At 47.9% G+C, this 20,954-nt stretch overlaps 1 protein-coding gene across 2 annotated transcripts in view; it reads right to left on the reverse strand.

Moving 5' to 3' along the window:
* Positions 1-20,954, reverse strand: part of KIRREL3 (kirre like nephrin family adhesion molecule 3) — a 760,787-nt gene that overhangs the window by 181,862 nt on the left and 557,971 nt on the right. For both annotated transcript variants that reach the window (XM_038380572.2, XM_038380570.2), the window contains exons 5-6: positions 8,923-9,080; positions 2,011-2,161 (exon numbers count right to left, since the gene is read on the reverse strand). In XM_038380572.2, the coding sequence (XP_038236500.1) occupies positions 2,011-2,161; positions 8,923-9,080 (309 nt within the window). The remainder of the gene's footprint in view (positions 1-2,010; positions 2,162-8,922; positions 9,081-20,954) is intronic.

Here is a 20,954-nt window from a genome sequence, read left to right on the forward strand (position 1 = left end):
AAATTGGTCTTCTTTATTGGGTCTCTCACTCTTGAAATGGATTCCACCATGCTCAGATTCAGATCACGTTGCCTGCCCCGTTCTATACAGTGCAGTCTAATGATGTCTCTGGCTTTCTGTTATTATTTTGTGTGCGCGCGCGTGGGGAACTGTTGTAGCCAATTGCTATCTGTGAAATAACCTATGCCATTATCTCATCTGATCTCACCAATTCTGTCAGGACATACTACAGAGCCACCCAAGAACCTGTTAATCTTCCAGCAGAAAAGCTGGGAGTCTTAAATGGAGACTTTTCTGCTGCACTCAACTTTGCTCAGCTAGTTTTAATTGGACTCTGGAAAGGAGCTGGCAGCCTAATATTTAACATCCTGCAGTTGCAAATTGTTGGCAAATGCAGCTGCAAGAATTGTATGTGCAGATGAAGCGGGGCTGGGGGAAGGGCCAGCCTGAGACTGACAGCAGCAGATATTGAAAGGGAGTTAGAGTGGGTGCATCTCAGATAGAGGCAGTGTCTCAGACCGAAATCTATACAAAGTTTGGCCTGTCTTGTACTCTGCATGTGCCTGACTGCATCAGCTGGAGTTTTAAACTGGCCACATTAGACTGGGACTGAATGAGACAGAGATATTTATGCAAGCCTTTAAAAAGCTGTAGGTGAGGGAAATCACAGACATGGCTCCAGAAATTCTGTGCTGTGGGCTAGGCCACTCCATCATGGGGATGGGTATTAAATGTATTTAAAAAAGCTGTCCCAGCCTTGAAATTTTCTAACAAACTAATGAAATTCCCTCTAAGATTAATAGATTCCAAGGCCAGAAGGTACCACTGTGAGCATCTAATCTGACCACCTATCTAACATAGGCCAGAGAACTGCCCCTAAATAATTCCTAGAGCAGAGCTTTTACAAAACCCTTTAATCTGGATTTAAGATTGGTCAGTGATGAAGAATCTACTGTGACTCTTAGTAAATTGTACCAATGGTTGATCACTCTCACACTTGAATATTTACCTTATTTCCAGTCTGAATTTGTCTAGCTTCAACTTCCAGCCATTGGATCATGTTAGACCTTCCTCTGCTAGATTGAAGAGCCCATTATTAAATATTTGTTCCCCACGTAGGTACTTACAGACTGTGATCAAGTCACCCCTTAACCTTCTCTTTGTTAAGCTAAATAAGCTGAGCTCCTAGAGTCTGTCATTATAAGGCAGGTTTTCTAACCTTTTAAACTATGAACAATGATGTACCTGATGCTTCTTTGAGGCCTCTTTAAATCCAGGTACAGAGCCCGCAGCCTCTAAGTCATGGGTTCAAATCCAGATCATGTTGTATCACTAGTGAATGAACCTGCTCGTATCATCTGTGCCTTATATGGAATAGTTTGGTGGCCTCAGACAGGTGCCCGGTCAACAAAACCACCATCATAATTGCCATGGTTGCTGGTGACACTATGAACATAGACTATGGAGGGCATAAGCATGGAGACCCTAGGTACTCCCACAGCTAAGGACAGGCTGAGCAGTTTGTACAGAATCAGAATCTTTGCTCCCAAGCTGAATCTCAGCAAGTCAAGGTACTCTCCCATCCCCATGTTATTTGGTTCATTTTCTCACGGCTTCTGTGGAAATCCCAGGATACCCTGAGAATGGCCCTTCTGGTGGGATCTGGCCTGGGATCCCTACTCTCAGGGGATAGCCTGTCTACATGGAACATTCAGATCAGTTTTGCAGCTCCAAGAATGTTCAAGAGATTGGAGAAGTTCTGGGGAGATATCCAGACTTCTGAATGCTGTGTCAGATCGGCGCCCTGAACCGATCACCACTGGCTACTCGTAAGACTGCAAATACGGAGATACACTGGAGCCAAACCCCAAACTCAGAGCCTGATCTGGTTCAGAACTTTGCACTTAGGGCCCCACTCTAGCCAAACTCAGTCATTCAGGAACCAGGGAATCCCCAGGGCAGGGCGGCATTACAAACACACATAGCTGGTCTGGCCGGTCACACACTCACGCTGTATGTCGATGGTCACAGACGTCTCCTTCCCGCTGGGAATGGCTTTGTTGGTGGCCCGGCAGACAATGTTCTGCCCGTTCTCGATGTTGGAGGGGCCGATAAAAAGGGTGCTCACGATGCTCTCCCTCTTGCCATCTCGGAGAAGAGTCTGCAGGGGGAGAAGCAGGGATGAAAGTCGGTTACTCTTGAAAGGGGCAATACGTTCTTTACTCTTAGCTGTGTTTATTATGTTACAGCTTAAGAACCAACAAGCATGAAGCCAGGTTATGGTAGTGGTAGGCACCGTACAGACAGAGCGGTAGACAGTCCTTGCACGAAAATCTTACAATCTAAATGACTGCAATTCCTATGGGGTTTGCAAAGGAGTTGATGGGGGTTAGGTGCACAAATTCCGATGAGTTTCAGGGGGCGTTGGGTGCTTAACTCCAATAGGCTCCTTTAAAACCGCGCAGTGCCTTGCACCCGAGGATGACAGTTCTGGTGAAATTCATCCCACTCGCCATCCCAGGCAGGGAGATGTTTGTATTGTCAACTGAACAGACCTTGCAGCCATCAGGGGTTTCACAGCCGGTGGCCTGCTTCTTGCATCACCTCACACACCTGTGCCAAGCAAGTGTGAAACACTGCCATGCCAATCCAGTAGCATTTCACGCCCACTTTGCACAACAGGAAACGAACAAGTATGCTGCCAGGCAGCGCGGGAATCAGACCCTGAAGACTACAAGGAACCATAAGATTCCTAGAGAAGCAGCATAAAGTCACCAATTGCTGCAATGCATTGCACTGTGCAAACTGCAATTTTGCCTCCAGTGAAGTTTGCTTAGAGTGAAGGAAAGAAGCAAGCAGTGTGATCTAGGGCTTGGAGCAGAGAGTGAAGTGCCAGCAGCCAAACCCATCCCAGGCAAAACACATCACTCAAGTCAGAATCAGGCACGAGGACTCCTGGGTTCTATTTTTGGGTCTTCTTGGGGCTCACTCTGTAGTCTTTGGAGAATCAGTCCTTTGTGAATCCACCTCTGAATTTCCACCGGGGGGGAGGGGCGGGAAATCACACCACCTCACTAGCCATCAAGAGAATGAATGCTTGCATTAATTATTATTACTGAGGTTTCTTTCATTCTGAACCTCTAGTGTAGGCTAATCAGACAGGTAATGCATGCCATGAGAGAGAATATTAAAAAGCCATTAACGAGCTACCTTGCAAGCTCTGCAGTGAATGATGTGTTCAGAAAGAGCTGACGCCACCAGCAGCGGTGGCGCTCCTGTGCACGCCCGGGGGTGTAAATTGTAACCACTCTGATTTGCTAGTGTTACACACCCACTTTGCAGCGGTGCAAATGGTGACCCAAGGTGGAGGGCAATGGAGCATCATGCCCTGCATCTAGCTCTACACCCCACCATGGCACAAGGCAAACCTGCAGTTTTCTTTTCTCCTTGCCCTCCTATGGCACAGTATAAAGGAGTGATAATGTATAACCCTCATCTTGATCATCCCCAAGAAACAGGGGAGGCCATCAGAGGCGCTAGCGAGGCAGCTGATGATGCTCCACTCCAATGCTGCAGTTATCCCACATCGCACACAGGCTCAACCTTCGGATCTGCCTGTTCATGGGCAGGGAGGAAGGTCTTTGTGAAAGGAACCTGGCGTAGCGAGTAGAAATCTGCTGGGAGGATCTGATTTGTGGCCCTCCAGCAGCATTGCCAACCAAAACGTTCAAAAAAATCATCCGTCAGACCTCCAGAAAACCATGCGATGGATGTAAAAATCAGGAGGTTTTTAAAACAAAACAAAACAAAACAAAAACATTCAGTTCTTTTATTTGCCTTTAGGATTCTGAATATTTAGGATACACTTACATCACGGTTTCAAGCCTCTGAGACCAGGAATGCTAGAAACCTGACTCCAGGAGCTGGGGCTTTAAGAAAAACACCAAATATTGTGAGACTGGTAATAAAATCATGAGAACTGATGACATTGCCACAGGGCTGTAGGCACCACCCGGCCCCATCTGGCATGGAAAGTCCCTTGCGTGATGCATCCCCAGTATGATAGCCCTCTTCCTCCAAGCCCTTCCATGCCAGCTGCTTAAGATGCACTGGGAGTCTCGGCTTCTCATTTGAGATGGGGCCACACTTCGTATGCAGCGAGTGCTCTTAGGCTTTCGAATTAATGCAAACACAAAACACAGATATATTTGAAAAAGGGCTGATATTCCTTCACTGCCACAGCAATTGACAGGTCTGAAATGAAGAGGGCTTAACTCTCTCTTCCCCAGCACCGGGACTGACCCAGCCCACAGCGGAGAAGAAGATTTGGAGAGATTGCAATTAGTTACAAACGATTACATGTTAATGGCCTAGATTTTAATTAATTTCACCCAAATTGGTGCAGAGAGGGGTCAGTTCTTTCAGGTTTTAATTAGCGCCGGCTGCCACGTGGCATCCCGGGAAGAGGGGGCAGGAAGGGGCAGCTGTGGGTTTGATTTTGTTTTTTGCTCGGTCCCCATGTCAGGTTGCAAGAAGGAGAGTGAGGCAATGCTAATCAGGGGAGTCATATTATCATGGGGGCTGGACGAGCAGGGTTTGTAGAGGGCTATGGGGATTGTTGATTTGTCTTTGTTCAGATGCACATGCTGCAGGCAGGTTACCCTTTCACAGCTGTGGTGCTCAACAACCTGCTTGTTCCTTGCTGGAGGCTGCTGCTGGTAGGGGAAATGAAATGTCTCAGGATTTGGGTGCAATAAAGCAGGAATCCTTCTGTGACACTGCAGGCAAATCAGATAGCAGCTAGGGACAGAAAGGTCATAATCCCTATGCAAATCAAATGCGGCCTTCTCCAGTAGCCGCCAGATGGCCTGTGGGGCCAGGCTGGCTCATCTGGTGGGAGCTACAGGCAGGCATGGAGGCAGCTGGGCATAGGGGAGATGGATCTCCCCAGGGGCTGCAATCGGATGATGGTTTGCGGGTCTCACAAATTTGTTTTCCATCCAGCCAACACTTCCTGGGAGTTGCCCAAGAGCTTCCAAACAGCCCCTGTCTGTCACACAGCTGTAAACCCCGCCCTCCCAGGCAGGTACATCTCTCCCCTCCCACTCCAGGGCTAGTCGGTTTAGGCTGTGGTTGGTTTCTTAAGGAAATACCCCCCCCCCCACTTCTCTTCATCTCTCTCAGGTTCACCTGGGGCACCTCCTTGTGGTATCTAAACTCTGCTTTCACCACCAGCATTAGACACCTCTCCCCACCTCATCTAGATCTCTGTAGCATCCCTGCTACCTCAGCTTGCATGGCAGGCTGTGAACACTGACAGCATCGCCTGACATTGCTGCCTTCCTGCTCGTCTGAGACTCTCTGCTTGTGTCAGGGTGAGGTCCACCGCTACCATCTTGACAGGCCAGGCCCCAGCGCTCACTCCAGAACTGGGTCTCTGGTGCCTGTCCTCACTATCCCTGTTGAGATCTCAAGAGTCATTCCCCTCATCTGGTTTCTCCTGGCCTCTGTTGGTAACTTTGCAGGACAGTTGGGCTCCAGGACCCAAGGGAGTTCATCCCCCCATGGCCCAGGCAATTCCTTGCTATTGACACCACCCTCTGTGATGGAATTTAATGGGTCACGGATCCCTCTGCCTTTGGCTCCTCGTTACCTGTTGCAAGAGCCAGTGTCTTGTATTGGTCTGGGAGCCATCGCTTTAGGCAAGATGGTGATGGAGAGAAGGAAGCAGCAGAGCCAGCCTCTCGGGGGACCCCAGACACTGTGGCATGTGCTACATCCCGGCTGTTTCCCAGGAAGAACAACAGTGACAGCTCTCTTCCCGGGCTCTAAGATCCATTCTGGAACGGCTCCCTGCTCTAGGCCGCCCAGTCAGTTGATGTCGCAGTAGCACTGACTCTGCAGCAGAGCTGGGTGAAATGTTTTCAGCAAATAGTAAATTCACTGAAAAATGCATTTTTTGAGGTACTGAAACAATCTGCAAATTCAGGTTGAATTTGGCAACTCGCTTTGACCAAAAACAAAATTATTTTTTCCCCTGAGGAAAAGTCATAACAGTTCATTTCTACCATTTTGAAACAAAACATTTTGACTTTTCATTTAGAAATGTAGCAATACTTATTTTTTCACCTTGGACTTGCCCCAACCAACCAAAAAGGCGTATGGGTCTACCTACTCCCCTCATCAAGATGGAGGAAGGCTATAGGAGGGGCATCGACAATCAACCTGCAGCTTCTGTATGTCCAAAGCATCAGTGCCATCTACCAAGCTTCCTGCCTTAAAGCTCTGGCCGCTGCAAAAAAACCGACAACTATTCCTCAGGGATTTCATCAACAATTTGTTCCTGGATGGTCATCTGATGCAACCAGACTATACCAGGAATTTAAATCCACCAACAATGAGCAGGTTATTGAAAAAACTAGAGCTCTTCTAGATCAAACCAGGCAAGAGTGATGGAAAGAAACTGTTTCCAAATTGTATTTCACAAAGCCCAGTCTCAAAGCCCAACAAACTATTACGAGATTGAGGGGAGAGTCTCATTGGGACAAGAGTTATACCCAATTATTGCATCCCAGCTGGTGGTCAATGGCAGAGCTCATAATCAAGACAAAGCCTTCAGACATGCAGTTGAAATGGTGGCTGCTGTGAGATGGCAGGTTCTGAGCATGGATGTGAACCTGATGGCTCCTTTTACTGATCAAGAGCATCACAACTTCAGGCCAGATCCCACTGAAATCTATGGACAGAGCCCCAAACCCCAGCCTTGTCCTTCCACACAATCACACCAATTGGATGCAAGAGCCTTCTCCTAGAAAACATGCATGAGAAAATTCAGCTGGAAATCAGCTTTGTACAGTGAGCTAGGATTTAAAAAACAGGCTTATAATGGAAAAATAATGGTTTTGTAGGCTTAACTGTGGAGTCATTCCTGGAGCTCCACAATGAAGTGAAATAGTAAAAATAAATAAATAGTAAACTAATTTGGTCTTGGGAGAAGAGATACCTATACGTATCTGTGATCCCCGAGGTGACTCCTGAATTGCACCAGGAATGAGTTTGGCTCTGTACCTTTCCAATGCAGAGGAAATATAAGAGCCACAGGAGGCCAATGCAGCTGCTCAAGGAGCTTTTTGGCTATCTAAAAACCAAAGGGGATACATACAGGAAATGGGAGGGGCATGTCACCAAGGAAGCGTACGTGGGAACGGCGCAAGAATGTGGGGACAAAAACCAGGAAAGCAAAGGCAAAGAACTGCCAAGGAATGTTAGAGACAACAGGAAGGGGCTGTACAAATATGTCAGACAAAAAGAGAAAGGGCAAGGACGGTGTGGGTCCACTGCTCAATGGAGAAGGTGAACTGGGGACAGAAGGCAGAGCTGCTCAATGCCTACCTTGCTTCAGTTTTCTCTCAAAAAATAATGCGACTGGATGACGAGCAAAGTTACCACACACACCACAGCCTTGGATGGGTCAGACACAACAAATCCTGCATCCTGGCAGGGGGTTAGACTAGATGATCCTTGCAGTCCCTTCTGACCCCATGATTCTATATTAGCGCAGCAAAAGCTGTTCAAACACGAGCCATGTTACAGAACCAAGTTTCACTTCACACTTATAACACTGAGCACTTTCCTACATCTTCAAGTCATTTTAATAAATACAACCCATCTGCCCACGGCACTGTAGGTATTTACGGTCACCCCATTTTAGAGATCAGGAACCTGGGGTTAGGTGCCACAAACTACCCAGTGGCACAAAGATCAGAAGTAAAACTAGAACCCCACACCTCTTGGTCCTAAAACTGCATTCAGCCCCCTGGAACCAGCCTCTCTCTGTTTTACTTCTTAATGAAATCTTGTCACTCCAAGCCTACAATAATTGCAAGCCAGCAGTTCAGCCCCTGGCTCACAGTGTCACCAGCATAATTGGGATGGAAACTGCTAAAACAGGAACCCTTTTTTCCTCTGCTTGCCAAAGGTTGCTGCTGAACTCATTCAATGTGATGTGCTATTCAGGCCACGAGAGAGACAATCCCCGTCCCTCCCGGGAGACTCATTTCCTCCAAATTGCCCAGCCAACCAGCTTCTTAGCATCACAGAGAGCAACCTGTTCTAGCCAGTTTGGACCCAGAGCCTGCCACTGCTGTGGCCAGTTCTGGCCTCAGGGCTGCACCGGAGAGCTGTTGTGTTCTGTTAGGTGGCAACTGTCCACTGGTGCATTTGCACTTCCCTGAGGACAACTCAGGCTGAAATCAATGGGAGTTAGGCACCTGTATACCTTTGAGCATTGGGCCACTGTGCTTTTAGATACGTGGTGAGGAGCACATCAAATAGATGACCTGCTCAGCACTGTTGAGAGGCAGAGCACTGGGCTCTCTGGGCTGGAGGTAGCTAATGAGTCAAATTCACAGCTGAGTCTGCCCTTGACTGCAACTCACTGCTCCTTACACCCTTCTGGCAGCTGCTTTTCTTGACCCACTCCTCCCCTTGGCAGGGCAGTTGTGTTCACTCCAGTAGGCCATGTTCAGAGATGACATGTAAGGTCGCACGTTAACAAATAGGTTAAGTCTAAGTCAGCCTAAGTTGGTGTAAATCATTTACTGTAGGGCTAGGAGAAGCTTTGAGTCCCCTCTGAATATGCCCTTCCGGCTCCCCACTGATCTCTGCTCTCCCAGCAGCCAGGGGTATAGAAGCTGAAGGAGCAGCACCGAGAAACTTGGGGACATATCATCCGCTAGTGTAAGTCAACACAGCACCACTGAGTCAATGGGGTTATGCCAATTGACAGCAGCTGAGGACATGGCTCCTGATGCATAAGAAGAGCCATAGTTTTACTCTGGCCAGTACTGAGTGAAGGACACCTCTGCGAGGCGAGAGAAAGAGCAGTTCCACATCCCCATCCCAAACTCCAGCCCATCTGACCTTGGAATAGGTGGCTCCATTTATCACTTCTCCATTTCGCATCCAGATGATGGAGGCTGCTGGTTTGGCATTGTCAGCATGGCAGGTCAGGTTCAAGGGATCCCCAGCTCTCAGGCTAATGACTGGGCCCCCAGTAATTACTGGGTCGTCTGGAGGAACTGCAAAGAAATCAGACAAGAGAAAGAATGTAGTTTATAAGCTTCAGCCAAGCTACCCTTTGCTTGCAAAGTCTGTGCCTGCAGTGGTACTTAGCAGGGCATACGTGGTGAAAATGGCAACCATGGGCTAAACTATGCTCTGGTACAGTCATGGAACCCCAAGGCAGTCAGCTTCAATCAGGCTGTGGCTGACGGCAGAATATAGTCCAATCTTAGTACCATACAACTTGATTTTCTTTTGTTGCCTGCATATTAGCTGCGTCCCAGAGTCAAAAATATGGCAGCGCTGGCACACTGATATTTAAGAGGCATAGACAAAGGAGACAAGGGATAAGTTTTCAGCGGAGATTTGAAATGAGATGAAGAATTGATTGCATGGTGAGATGTAGGAAAGCGTGAGCCGGTAGAGGAGAAGGCTCTCATACAAAACAGGGGCCAGAAGGAAAGAGGCTGGGATGAAGGCAACACAGGAAGGAGGGAGACAGAGATTAAACAAGAAAGAATGACAAAGGTCTATGAGGTTGGTTGGATAAGTCCATGACCTTATGCTACAAAACAAAAGAGCAGCACATGCACTTTCAGCCTAACAAGAAAGGAGAGAGCACAGTGTGTGCATCCCCTCTGTAACAGTCTGCAACAACTCTGAGAACAAAATGGCTGCATGCAGAAAGAGTTCTTAGAAATTGAAAGGGCAGCACCCAGAAAACAAAGACATACCACTTCCAGAACTAGACATACCACACTCAGGTGACTTCTAAACACATGAAGGGCAGTTTAGAAGCGCGACCTAGAAAGAACAAGATGTGAAACCCGAAGGACTGGCCACTGAAAACCCAGCGCTGTGCTGGCAAATGTAGAGTCTCTTCCCCCTTAACTTATCTTTAAAAGCCTGATTAATGCCCAGCCTGCAGGAAGGTGGGGGGGGGGGGGGAAGGAGGGGTTTGCAGAGCACCTGATGCTGTGAAGATCTGGGGTTTGGTGAGTGTATGCGGTAACAGTGTCTTTTTTATATAAAAAAAATATTTAAACTTCTCAGAGAGAGTTCGATCCTGGAAGCTTGAGGTCTCCATAGCCAGATAGAGAGGGATGCGTGTGCTTGTAAATGGTTAATATGTTAACTGTTAAAGGTTTACAGAAGTTCATCCACTTGAAATTTGGAACAACAGCTGTGTGATCTCAAGGAAGAGATGGCTATTTGCAACTGAGATTGGTATGCTAGATCACAGTGGGTCTGGGGTACTTGCAGGAGTTTAAGCAGTCGCGAGGGGATTTGGCAGAGAAGAGAGGCTCCGTGTTGAAACCTTTATTAACAACTGTGCCTGAAATGGCTTGAAATGCTGGAACCAACACCAACATGTTTCCCCCATTTATAATGTTGCTGACTGCACTCACCTAGTGAAACATACACTGCTCGTTTTATGAGGGCCCCAGGGAGAAAACTGTCATGCAATCTAGTGTACTCCATTCAAGAGCGAAGCAATGCAAGGTGCTCGGTCTATCAGAACAGACAAGAGCAGCGAGCAGACAATTTCAGTCCATTTTACACACCGACAGGGAGAAATGACTTCTTATAAATCAGACTATGGGCCAAATTCATCCCTAGCTGCAAATTCACTGCAGTCAGCGGAGACATCTGGCCCAACATTTCTGTCTGTGACCAGGGACAAGATCCTCAGTTGATATGATAAGATATGAAATGAATCAATGTTACTTTGTTGAAGTCAATGGAACTACACCAATTTACACCCATTGAGGATCAAGTCCACAGGAGTTTATACCAGCTGTCTAAGCCTGCGCCCCCCTACTCCCCAATGCCAGGTACCTAGAATAACTTTTCTCATGGCATAAAACCAAGATCTCTTCACACTTATGGGCGTTTATACTTCACCCAGCACCATGGTATCTAGCAGCCAGGGGTTGATCTAGATTTTAAGCACTGCAAAGTGTGTGGTGAGTGTTCAGAACTGGTGTTTTGGTTCAGCTCATTAGAGTGATGGACAGGTGTCTGGAAAAGTCATCTCTACATACAGATTTCGAACGCCCCAAAGATTGAGAGGGCTGAAATATGGGGGTTTGGATATAGACTGGTTACAGCAAGTATGTTCTATCTAAAGCACCCAAAGGTCTCCATTAACCTAGTACCTAAGTACCTCACAGTCTTCTATGTATGTCTCCTCACATGCCCCTGTCAGACAGGGAAGTGCTGTTATCCCTGTTTTACAGGTGGGAAACTGAGGCACAGAGTGACTAAGAATCATAGAATATCAGGGTTGGAAGGGACCTCAGGAGGTCATCTAGTCCAACCCCCCTGCTCAAAGCAGGACCAATCCCCAACTAAATCATCCCAGCCAGGGCTTTGTCAAGCCTGATCTTAAAAACTTCTAAGGAAGGAGATTCCACCACCTCCCTAGGTAACGCATTCCAGTGCTTCACCACCCTCCTAGTGAAAAAGTTTTTCCTAATATCCAACCTAAACCTCCCCCACTGCAACTTGAGACCATTACTCCTCGTTCTGTCATCTGCTACCACTGAGAACAGTCTAGATCCATCCTCTTTGGAACCCCCTTTCAGGTAGTTGAAAGCAGCTATCAAATCCCCCCTCATTCTTCTCTTCCGTAGACTAAACAATCCCAGTTTCCTCAGCCTCTCCTCATAAGTCATGTGTTCCAGTCCCCTAATCATTTTTGTTGCCCTCCGCTGGACGCTTCCCAATTTTTTAGATGAGGCCTCACCAATGTCGAATAGAGGAGAACGATCACATCCCTCGATCTGCTGGCAATGCCCCTACTTACACACACCAAAATGCCATTGGCCTTCTTGGCAACAAGGGCACATTGTTGACTCATAGCCAGCTTCTCATCCACTGTAACCTCCAGGTCCTTTTTTGCAGAACTGCTGCCGAGCCATTCGATCCCTAGTCTGTAGCGGTGCATGGGATTCTTCCTTCCTAAGTGCAGGACTCTGCACTTGTCCTTGTTGAACCTCATCAGATTTCTTTTGGCCCAATCCTCTAATTTGTCTAGGTCCCTCTGTATCCTATCCCTACCCTCCAGCGTATCTACCTCTCCCAGTTTAGTGTCATCTGCAAACTTGCTGAGGGTGCAATCCACACCATCCTCCAGATCATTTATGAAGATATTGAACAAAACCGGCCCAAGGACCAACCCTTGGGGCACTCCACTTGATACCGGCTGCCAACTAGACATGGAGCCATTGATCACTACCCGTTGAGCCCGACAATCTAGCCAACTTTCTGTCCACCTTACAGTCCATTCATCCAGCCCATACTTCTTTAACTTGCTGGCAAGAATAGTGTGGGAGACAGTGTCAAAAGCTTTGCTAAAGTCAAGGAACAACACGTCCACTGCTTTCCCCTCATGCACAGAGCCAGTTATCTCATCATAGAAGGCAATTAGATTAGTCAGGCATGACTTGCCCTTGGTGAATCCATGCTGACTGTTCCTAATCATTTTCCTCTCCTCTAAGTGCTTCAGAATTGATTCCTTGAGGACCTGCTCCATGATTTTTTCCAGGGACTGAGGCGAGGCTGACTGGCCTATAGTTTCCAGGATCCTCCCCCTCCCCTTTTTTAAAAGATGGGCCCTACATTAGCCTTTTTCCAGTCATCTGGGACTTCCCCCGATCGCCATGAGTTTTCAAAGATAATGGCCAATGGCTCTGCAATCACATCCGCCAACTCCTTTAGCACTCTTGGATGCAGCGCATCCGGCCCCATGGACTTGTGCTCGTTCAGCTTTTCTAAATAGTCCCGAACCACTTCTTGCTCCACAGAGGGCTGGTCACCTCCTCCCCATGCTGTGCTGCCCAGTGCAGTAGTCTGGGAGCTGACCTTGTTCATGAAGAGAGAGGCAAAAAAAAGCATTGAGTACATTAGCTTTTTCCACAGCCTCTGTCACTAGGTTGCCTCCCTCATTCAGTAGGGGGCCCACACTTTCCTTGACTTTCTTCTTGTTGCCAACATACCTGAAGAAACCCTTCTTGTTACTCTTAACATCTCTTGCTAGCTGCAACTCCAAGTGTGATTTGGCCTTCCTGATTTCACTCCTGCATGCCTGAGCAATATTTTTATACACCTCCCTGGATATCTGTCCAATCTTCCACTTCTTGTAAGCTTCTTTTTTGTGTTGAAGATCAGCAAGGATTTCACTGTTAAGCTAAGCTGGTTGCCTGCCATATTTGCTATTCTTTCTACACATCGGGATGGTTTGTCCCTGTAACCTCAATAAGGATTCTTTAAAATACAGCCAGCTCTCCTGGACTCCTTTCCCCCTCATGTAATTCTCCCAGGGGATCCTGCCCATTAGTTCCCTGAGGGAGTCAAAGTCTGCTTTTCTGAAGTCCAGGGTCCGTATTCTGCTGCTCTCCTTTCTTCCTTGTGTCAGGATCCTGAACTCAACCATCTCATGGTCACTGCCTCCCAGGTTCCCATCCACTTTTGCTTCCCCTATTAATTCTTCCTGGTTTGTGAGCAGCAGGTCAAGAAGAGCTCTGCCCCAGTTGGTTCCTCCAGCACTTGCACCAGGAAATTGTCCCCTACACTTTCCAAAAACTTCCTGGATTGTCTGTGCACCGCCGTATTGCTCTCCAGCAGATATCAGGGTGATTGAAGTCTCCTATGACAACTAGGACCTGCGATCTAGTAACTTCCGTGCGTTGCCGGAAGAAAGCCTTGTCCATGTCATCCCCCTGGTCCGGTGGTCTATAGCAGACTCCCACCACGACATCACCCTTGTTGCTCACACTTCTAAACTTAATCCAGAGACTCTCAGGTTTTTCTGCAGTTTCATACTTGAGCTCTGAGCAGTCATACTGCTCCCTTACATACAATGCAACTCCCCCACCTTTTCTGCCCTGCCTGTCCTTCCTGAACAGTTTATATCCACCCATGACAGTACTCCAGTCATGTGAGCTATTCCACCAAGTCTGTTATTCCAATCACATCATAATTCCTTGGACTGTGCCAGGACTTACAGTTCTCCCTGCTTGTTTCTCAGGCTCCTTGCATTTGTGTACAGGCACTTGAGATAACTCGCTGTCGTCCCTCTTTCTCAGTATGAGGCAGGGGCCCTGCCCTCTCGCGCGCTCCTGCTTGTGCTTCCTCCCAGTATCCCACTTCCCCACTTACCTCAGGGCTTTGGTCTCCTTCCTCCGGTGAACCTTGTTTAAAGCCCCCCTCACTAGGTTAGCCAGCCTGCTTGTGAAGATGCTCTTCCCTCTCTTCATTAGGTGGAGCCCGTCTCTGCCTAGCACTCCTCCTTCTTGGAGCACCATCCCATGGTCAAAGAATCCAAAGCCTTCTCTCCGACACCACCTGCGTAGCCATTCATTGACTTCCACGATTTGATGGTCTCTACCCAGGCCTTTTCCTTCCACAGGGAGGATGGACGAGAAGATCATTTGCACCTCAAACTCATTTATCCTTCTTCCCAGAGCCACGTAGTCTGCAGTGATCCGCTCAGGGTCATTCTTGACAGTATCATTGGTGCCCACGTGGAGAAGCAGGAAGGGGTAGCGATCCGAGAGCTTGATGAATCTCTGCAATCTCTCCATCACATCGTGAATCCTAGCTCCTGGCAAGCAGCAGACTTCTCTGTTTTCCCAGTCAGGGCGGCATATAGATGACTCAGTCCCCCTGAGGAGAGAGTCCCCGACCACCACCACCCACCTCCTTCTCTTGGGAGCGGTGGTTGTGGAACCCCCAACCCTAGGACAGTGCATCTCATGCCTTCCAATCGGCGGAGTCTCCTTCTGTTCTCTTCCCTCAGATGTGTCATCTAGTCCACTCTCCACATTAGTACCTGTGGAAAGAACATTAAAACGGTTACTTACCTGTATCTGCGTTGCTGGTACATGGACGCTCCCCTTTCTTCTTCTGTAGGTCACATGCTGCCAAATTTCTTCACCGTCCTCCTGTCCCCGCAGTGCGGCCTGCTCTGAATCTTCAGAACGTCGTGTCTGTAGAAGCATATCCTGAAGTCTGTCCAGGAAATCTTCAGACTAAGGTCAAACAGGAAGTTTGCACCAGAGCAGGAATTTGAATGCAGCTTGCCAAGTTCTAGCCTGCTGCCTTAACTCCTAAAGCATCCTTCCTCTCTGCAAATTAACATGCTGCACTGGGGTGGCAGGGGTGTATAAAGTGATTTGCACTCGCTCCTCCTCAGCCAGAAGCTTGCCAGATAATCTCCATGCAGATTGCCAGACATCATAGTCCCAATCTGACAGCAGTGTGAGAGGGCACAATTCCCATAGACATCAACAAGGGGCACACCCATTTTTGCCAGGGCTGAGGTGGGTCCTGCGCCATCCTAAAGACATTTCCCTACATGCAGAGAGTTGCTAGGAGAGTGGTGTTTAGTGTAAGCAGCTGTAGGTCACACAGCTCGGCTGGACTAGTCAAAACGTTTACATCATGCTGGCAAATGAATTTGAAGTGGGGAATTGGATGCAGGCAGCCCTGAGCAGAGTCCAGTCACGGGGAAGGGGAGTGGCACTGTATTTATGGTTTCTCTGTTGCTTTAACGTGACAAAGTTACTGTCGCCTCTTCTCTGCCTCGTTACGCGTAGGGTTGCCAGGTCCCACGCAGACGGATGGAGACGCCCTCATTTGGCATTCATTTGAAGGGAGGTTTTCAAGCATCTCCCTCTGAAGAAAGATTTTGCTGTGAGTGATGAGGAGATGTTTCAGATCTCAGCCTTCCTTTGAAATTCCCATCAATCAAGCTATCATAGCCTGACAGCCTGCTATGAGGGGTGCCTCTCATTAGGGGCCCCAACCTAGCTCTATCAAATACAGCAGGGATTCATCCATTTCTGGAGCTGTGAATCCTTTCTGAGCAGAGATGCGGAGCGATGGGAACTGGGCAGAGGCAGCCAGAGGTTGTTCCCATCTGCTGGCCACAGTGACACGAGCGTCATGGGGCTCAGCCCAGCTCTGCATCTCCGAACACCAGCACATTGGCACTAATTGGAGATTTCACCCCAGAGGCCAAGAGCTGAATAAGTCATCAACCCTGAACTGCCCTCTCTCTCTCTCTCACACACACACACACACACACACACACACCCATGTGTGTGTGGGGGGGTGGCGGCGTCTCACGGCTCTCAGCTCAGGTATTGGGTGTTCCGTGCCCTAGACCTGCTCTGGAGCGATAACCAGAGGGCTTTGTTCTCCATGACTGCTAATCCAGCACCTTTGTCCAGCTCCAAACCGACATCTAGCAGAGCTTATCGGAAAGGTGGCTTATGCCACAAAGAGCACTGAATGCCCTCTCATTGCAAACAGACCTCAACATATTTCAGATGGTGCTTGGATTGGTCTTGAAGTCCCTTACAACAGGCAGAGCTTGAGCTGAGGATGAGAGCGAGTGCGTGGTGGGGGTGGGAAGGGTTGTGCCCAATAGAAAATTTATTTAGAACAAGACAGAAAGGTGCTCAGATGGCTGATCCGTCAACAGACGGACAGGAAAGGGAGTCATTGCCTCGCCCAGGCAGATGACTGGAGGGAAGGTGGGACATAAGATTCCTTCTCCACTGGACAGGCAGAGTGGACAGCCGCCCACCTCCATGCCTTGGGGAGCAGATGCTGCTGCAGAGAAGCTACTCAGTTACACAGGGAGCTCACTGTGCTGGGATGGGGCCAAGCTTTGCCCACTCTGGGAGCTCGTGGGCACCAGCTGAACAATGTGACCGCGAATGTTTGAAACGGACTGAGCCCTGTCTGGCACCCACATGTGCGTCTCTGTTTCAGCACCTGGGGTTCCTGTATTTTGGGCTGAGAAGAAGGTACTCAGCAGTCTTTGCTGGCTTCTCTACCATTGAGCTATGCTCAGGAGATGGGGGGGAGCATGCTCCCTAACACCTCAGAATTGGTTACTGTGGCCAAGTTGCTCCCCCCGCCCCCAACACGCCCCTCCTGTCTGGCTGTGGCACTGCAGCAACTTTTCCCTCAGTCCCCCCCCCCCCCCACACACACAATGTTCTTCAGCCAATTCCTGGTGTAGGGTTGTCCTGGCCCTCCAGATGGATAACTTTTAGAGAGTCCTGTCCCTTCCGGGACCACAAAGTCCTTTAACAAAGGACAACAGAATACTCAGAACAACTGAACCTTCAGCCCAGCCGAGCTCAGCTAGCCACCCCTTCCTCACTGGCACACCTCAGCTGCTATGGTTTGTCCTCATGCCTAGTTCCAGGCTCCTGTGCCTCCCACAACCCACTGTCTAGGTTGGCACTCTCCTCTCCCCACCCAGGGATTCAGACTGGCTGCTGCTCAGCAGGGTGCCTGCCTCTGGTCAGACTCTCATTCCAGCTCACTCTGGTAGTAGCCTGTCTGCTCCTCTCCCCTTTCTCCTTCTCAGCCTTCTTCCAGGCTGCTTCTCAGACAGGCCTCTCCCCTGCACTCTCCTCCAGGTCTCCCCTTTCCAGCTGGGCTGGAAACCCTAAGCTCTTTATGGAAATACTCAGCTGGGTCTAAAGCTAAGTTAACCCTTAAGGGCTAGCCAGACCCAGATAGTTACTTACACACACACACACACACACAATTCTGCATACAGACAGCGAATACGCACCACATTACACACACGCCTTATGTCTGTAGATTGAACTGGGCCGTCAGAGCCACATACGTGAACTATCTCAAATTTCAACCAGCTCCTCCTGAGGTTCAGGGCAGCTCATTGGCAAAGTTCAAAACTGGCTCCCTATTCAAATGGATGCCAAGTTTAGGGGCTCTGGGGTTTAAGGTTTCAACGAGCTCTCCTTACTATTCGTGCCTCTCATTCTACAGGGATCCACATTCTCCAGCTATTCGTAGGACAGGTTCCAGAAGTGTGCAGAGACATATAGTACCATAGGAACAGGACAGCATGGGAATGAGATTGTACATGAACAAGGTTCATGGAATTTTCAGCGTATGGGTTGTACCAGGACTTTCACCTGGACTGTTTGCTTTTCCATGCTCCTGGTGCATGGTGGGCACCTAATTCACAAGGTTCTGCTCCCAGACTACGTGTAAACAGGAGACTTGTCTGAGGTTCATGGAACACACAAGCAGCCTAAAGACAAATTTTCTTTCAGGGGGAGAAAACAACGACTTAGAAATCACCAGCAATTTAAATTACAGCAACAATCCTCTTCCCTAACTGGAACAATAGTAATAATCATCATCATCATTTAGCTCTTCTGTAGTATCTTTCAGGTGAGGATTTCAAAGGGTCTGACATGCTGTAATGAATTTAAGCTTACAAAAGTTACAAAATGTTTATAAGAGTATTATTCCTCCTTTTACAGATGGGAAAGGAGACGCCTGGCCTAGAGTGGGCAGCAGGGTTCATTGCTTATATTTTAGTCCTCAGCCGTGAGGAAACTTCTGCACTGGAACGGCAGACACCAAGTGAATTTAGGCACCTACAAGGTTGGTGAAGCCAGCCAGGAGTTTTGTGGATCACGGTGGTGCCATGTACAGGGACTTAGATGCTTATATCTGGAGTTTAGGCACCCAAATTGCTTTGTGGATCACATCCTTAATTCCTCACCTGTACAGGTCAGGGGCTGCTTTTACCTAGCTGTCTATCTGAATAGCTTTTCTGTGGCTCCCATCATCCTAAAAAGCTGTGCAGTGAAGGAGACATCTAAGGCATTTTTAGGCAAGGAGGTTTGCTCTAGTCTGTTCTTCTGGAACAGAAAAAAATCCCTCTTTCGTACAGGAAACTTGCAGGGCGAAATGGGGGACCTGTCACATGCAGACACTTAATATTCCCCATTGATGTCTGTACAAGGCCAATCCTGGGAAATGAAATTGAAAACTTTTTAGCAGCTGTGTGTTCTAATCATATTCTCTGTACGTGACCCATCCAATCTCTGAGCTGCCTGACAAAAGGACCTAGGTCACTGGCAGGGAGAAAAACTCACCTAAGCACAGAACTGTTTTTCTCCCACATCCAGTAAGTAACTTGTTTTCTAACCTATTGTTCTACTCCTGTTTCAGTCTATTGGATTAGCAGTGAGTCATAGGGAGCTGATAAGGAGATAAGAAGCACAGTGAAAGAGAGAGAGAGAATGGGTCCTGATTACATCTTCCCAAATAAGTGGTTATCATCCCCCGGTTATTCATGTAGCCATGAATTATTGATTGGCTCCCGGCTCATTAACCAGAAGATCTGGTTGGGGAGGGGCAGACCTGATGAATAAAAATCAGCAGTGGCTCTCAACATCTGTAACTTTTATGAAATGAGGAAGGACTCGTTACTTTGCCATTCAAACTCCGGCACAGAAAAGAGAGTGAGAAGCCTTTAAGACAGAGCTGTGATCCATTATTCATCCATTGAACTGCCAAGGTTTGGTTAGTATTATCAGACACCACTATAGAATTTGGTCTCCTAGTTTTTAATCACGGAGAGGGTGGAAGCAGGAGCCTTTTGTGATGAACTCAAAGATACAAATAGAAAGGGGTTGGTTTTATTGGCAGCAAGGGGAATGGAACTATTAAGGGTCTGAAAAAATTAAAGAACAAAAATGGAATGGACTTATCACAGGATGACTTTGTGACCTACTGCCGGCTGAGCTGGAATACTCTGCGTCTACACAAATGCGAGTGTTTACATTTACACATGCACCTACTGACATACATATACACAAATACATAAGCCTGGATACATATGTGCACATGCAGACATACACCTGCACACACACACACACACACATATATATATATGCTCCTGCATACACAGAAGTACATGCACAACATACACGCAAACCCATATGCACAGGTGCACACATAATACCCTCACAGAAATGCACAATCATGGAGTGAGTGTGGCATTCCATTGAGCTCCTGTAAAGAGACATGCCCTTTGTGCAGGACACATGGCCTTTTAGGGCTTCAGGAGTGTAAAGGGTCCAGCCCTGGGTGGCACTGTACGGTACTCCTGAGCTTAGCCTGCATCACTGCCTCAATGCTGCAGCTACACTATACTGATTCTCAAGCTAGCACTGATCTAGCCGTAGCAATGCTAATTCAAGTATATCTACACATGCTGCAATCACATATCCTGAATAGAATGTCCTAAGAGCACTTAGCTCTTGCTCAGTATCCTCCCCCCTCTTTGGTATATTTGAGGTAACTGTGCAGAGAGACACGGCTATTGTTACTCAAATTAGCTTTGTGGCTAGCTCAGGTATGTCTATCATAGCTGCAATCACACTCCTTGCTTGTAGTGTAGACAGACTGTCAGTGTGAATCACCACCAAGAGGAACAATATGCCCTTGACCGAAAGGGACAGGGGCAACTTGTGAAAACAGCCAAAGATATCCATGGTCTGCAGAGCCAGGGAGAAGAAAGAAAGAGCTTTTGGAAAGGCACATTTTAAGACACATCTGAAGAAATGACTAAAAAAAGAAATGCATATTGTACATGTACCATGCTTTTGGCACCATCATAAATTAACTGATTAGTTAGAGGTCTTCCTGCTTGGACCCCAGCCCTGCAAACTCTTATACATGTGAGTTGGCAATGGGGCTACATGCATGTGTACAGTTACTCAGACCCATAAATGTTTGCCAGATCAGGACTGAATTAGTATCCCATGCGTAACAGGGCTGGCCACTACCCAAGCATCTGCTAGTGGCCAGGGGCATTTCTGCTGGGCCTGTTTTCCCCTTCACCAAATTCCACCATCCCTTTTTCAAACACAGTCCTTCTTTGGGGCTGGCTTTTTATTAAATTAATAAACTTCTCAAGCAAACACAAACATAACCTTCCACCCCAGCTTCAGTTAGACAGAATCCCTCCTACCTGAAAGACTAGTCCTTCCTCAGAGACCAGTGCAGGAGACTCCATTCTCCTACAGCTTCACTGC

Source organism: Dermochelys coriacea, chromosome 22 (genome assembly GCF_009764565.3).
Source record: "Dermochelys coriacea isolate rDerCor1 chromosome 22, rDerCor1.pri.v4, whole genome shotgun sequence".
Classification (NCBI taxonomy): Eukaryota; Metazoa; Chordata; order Testudines; family Dermochelyidae; genus Dermochelys; species Dermochelys coriacea.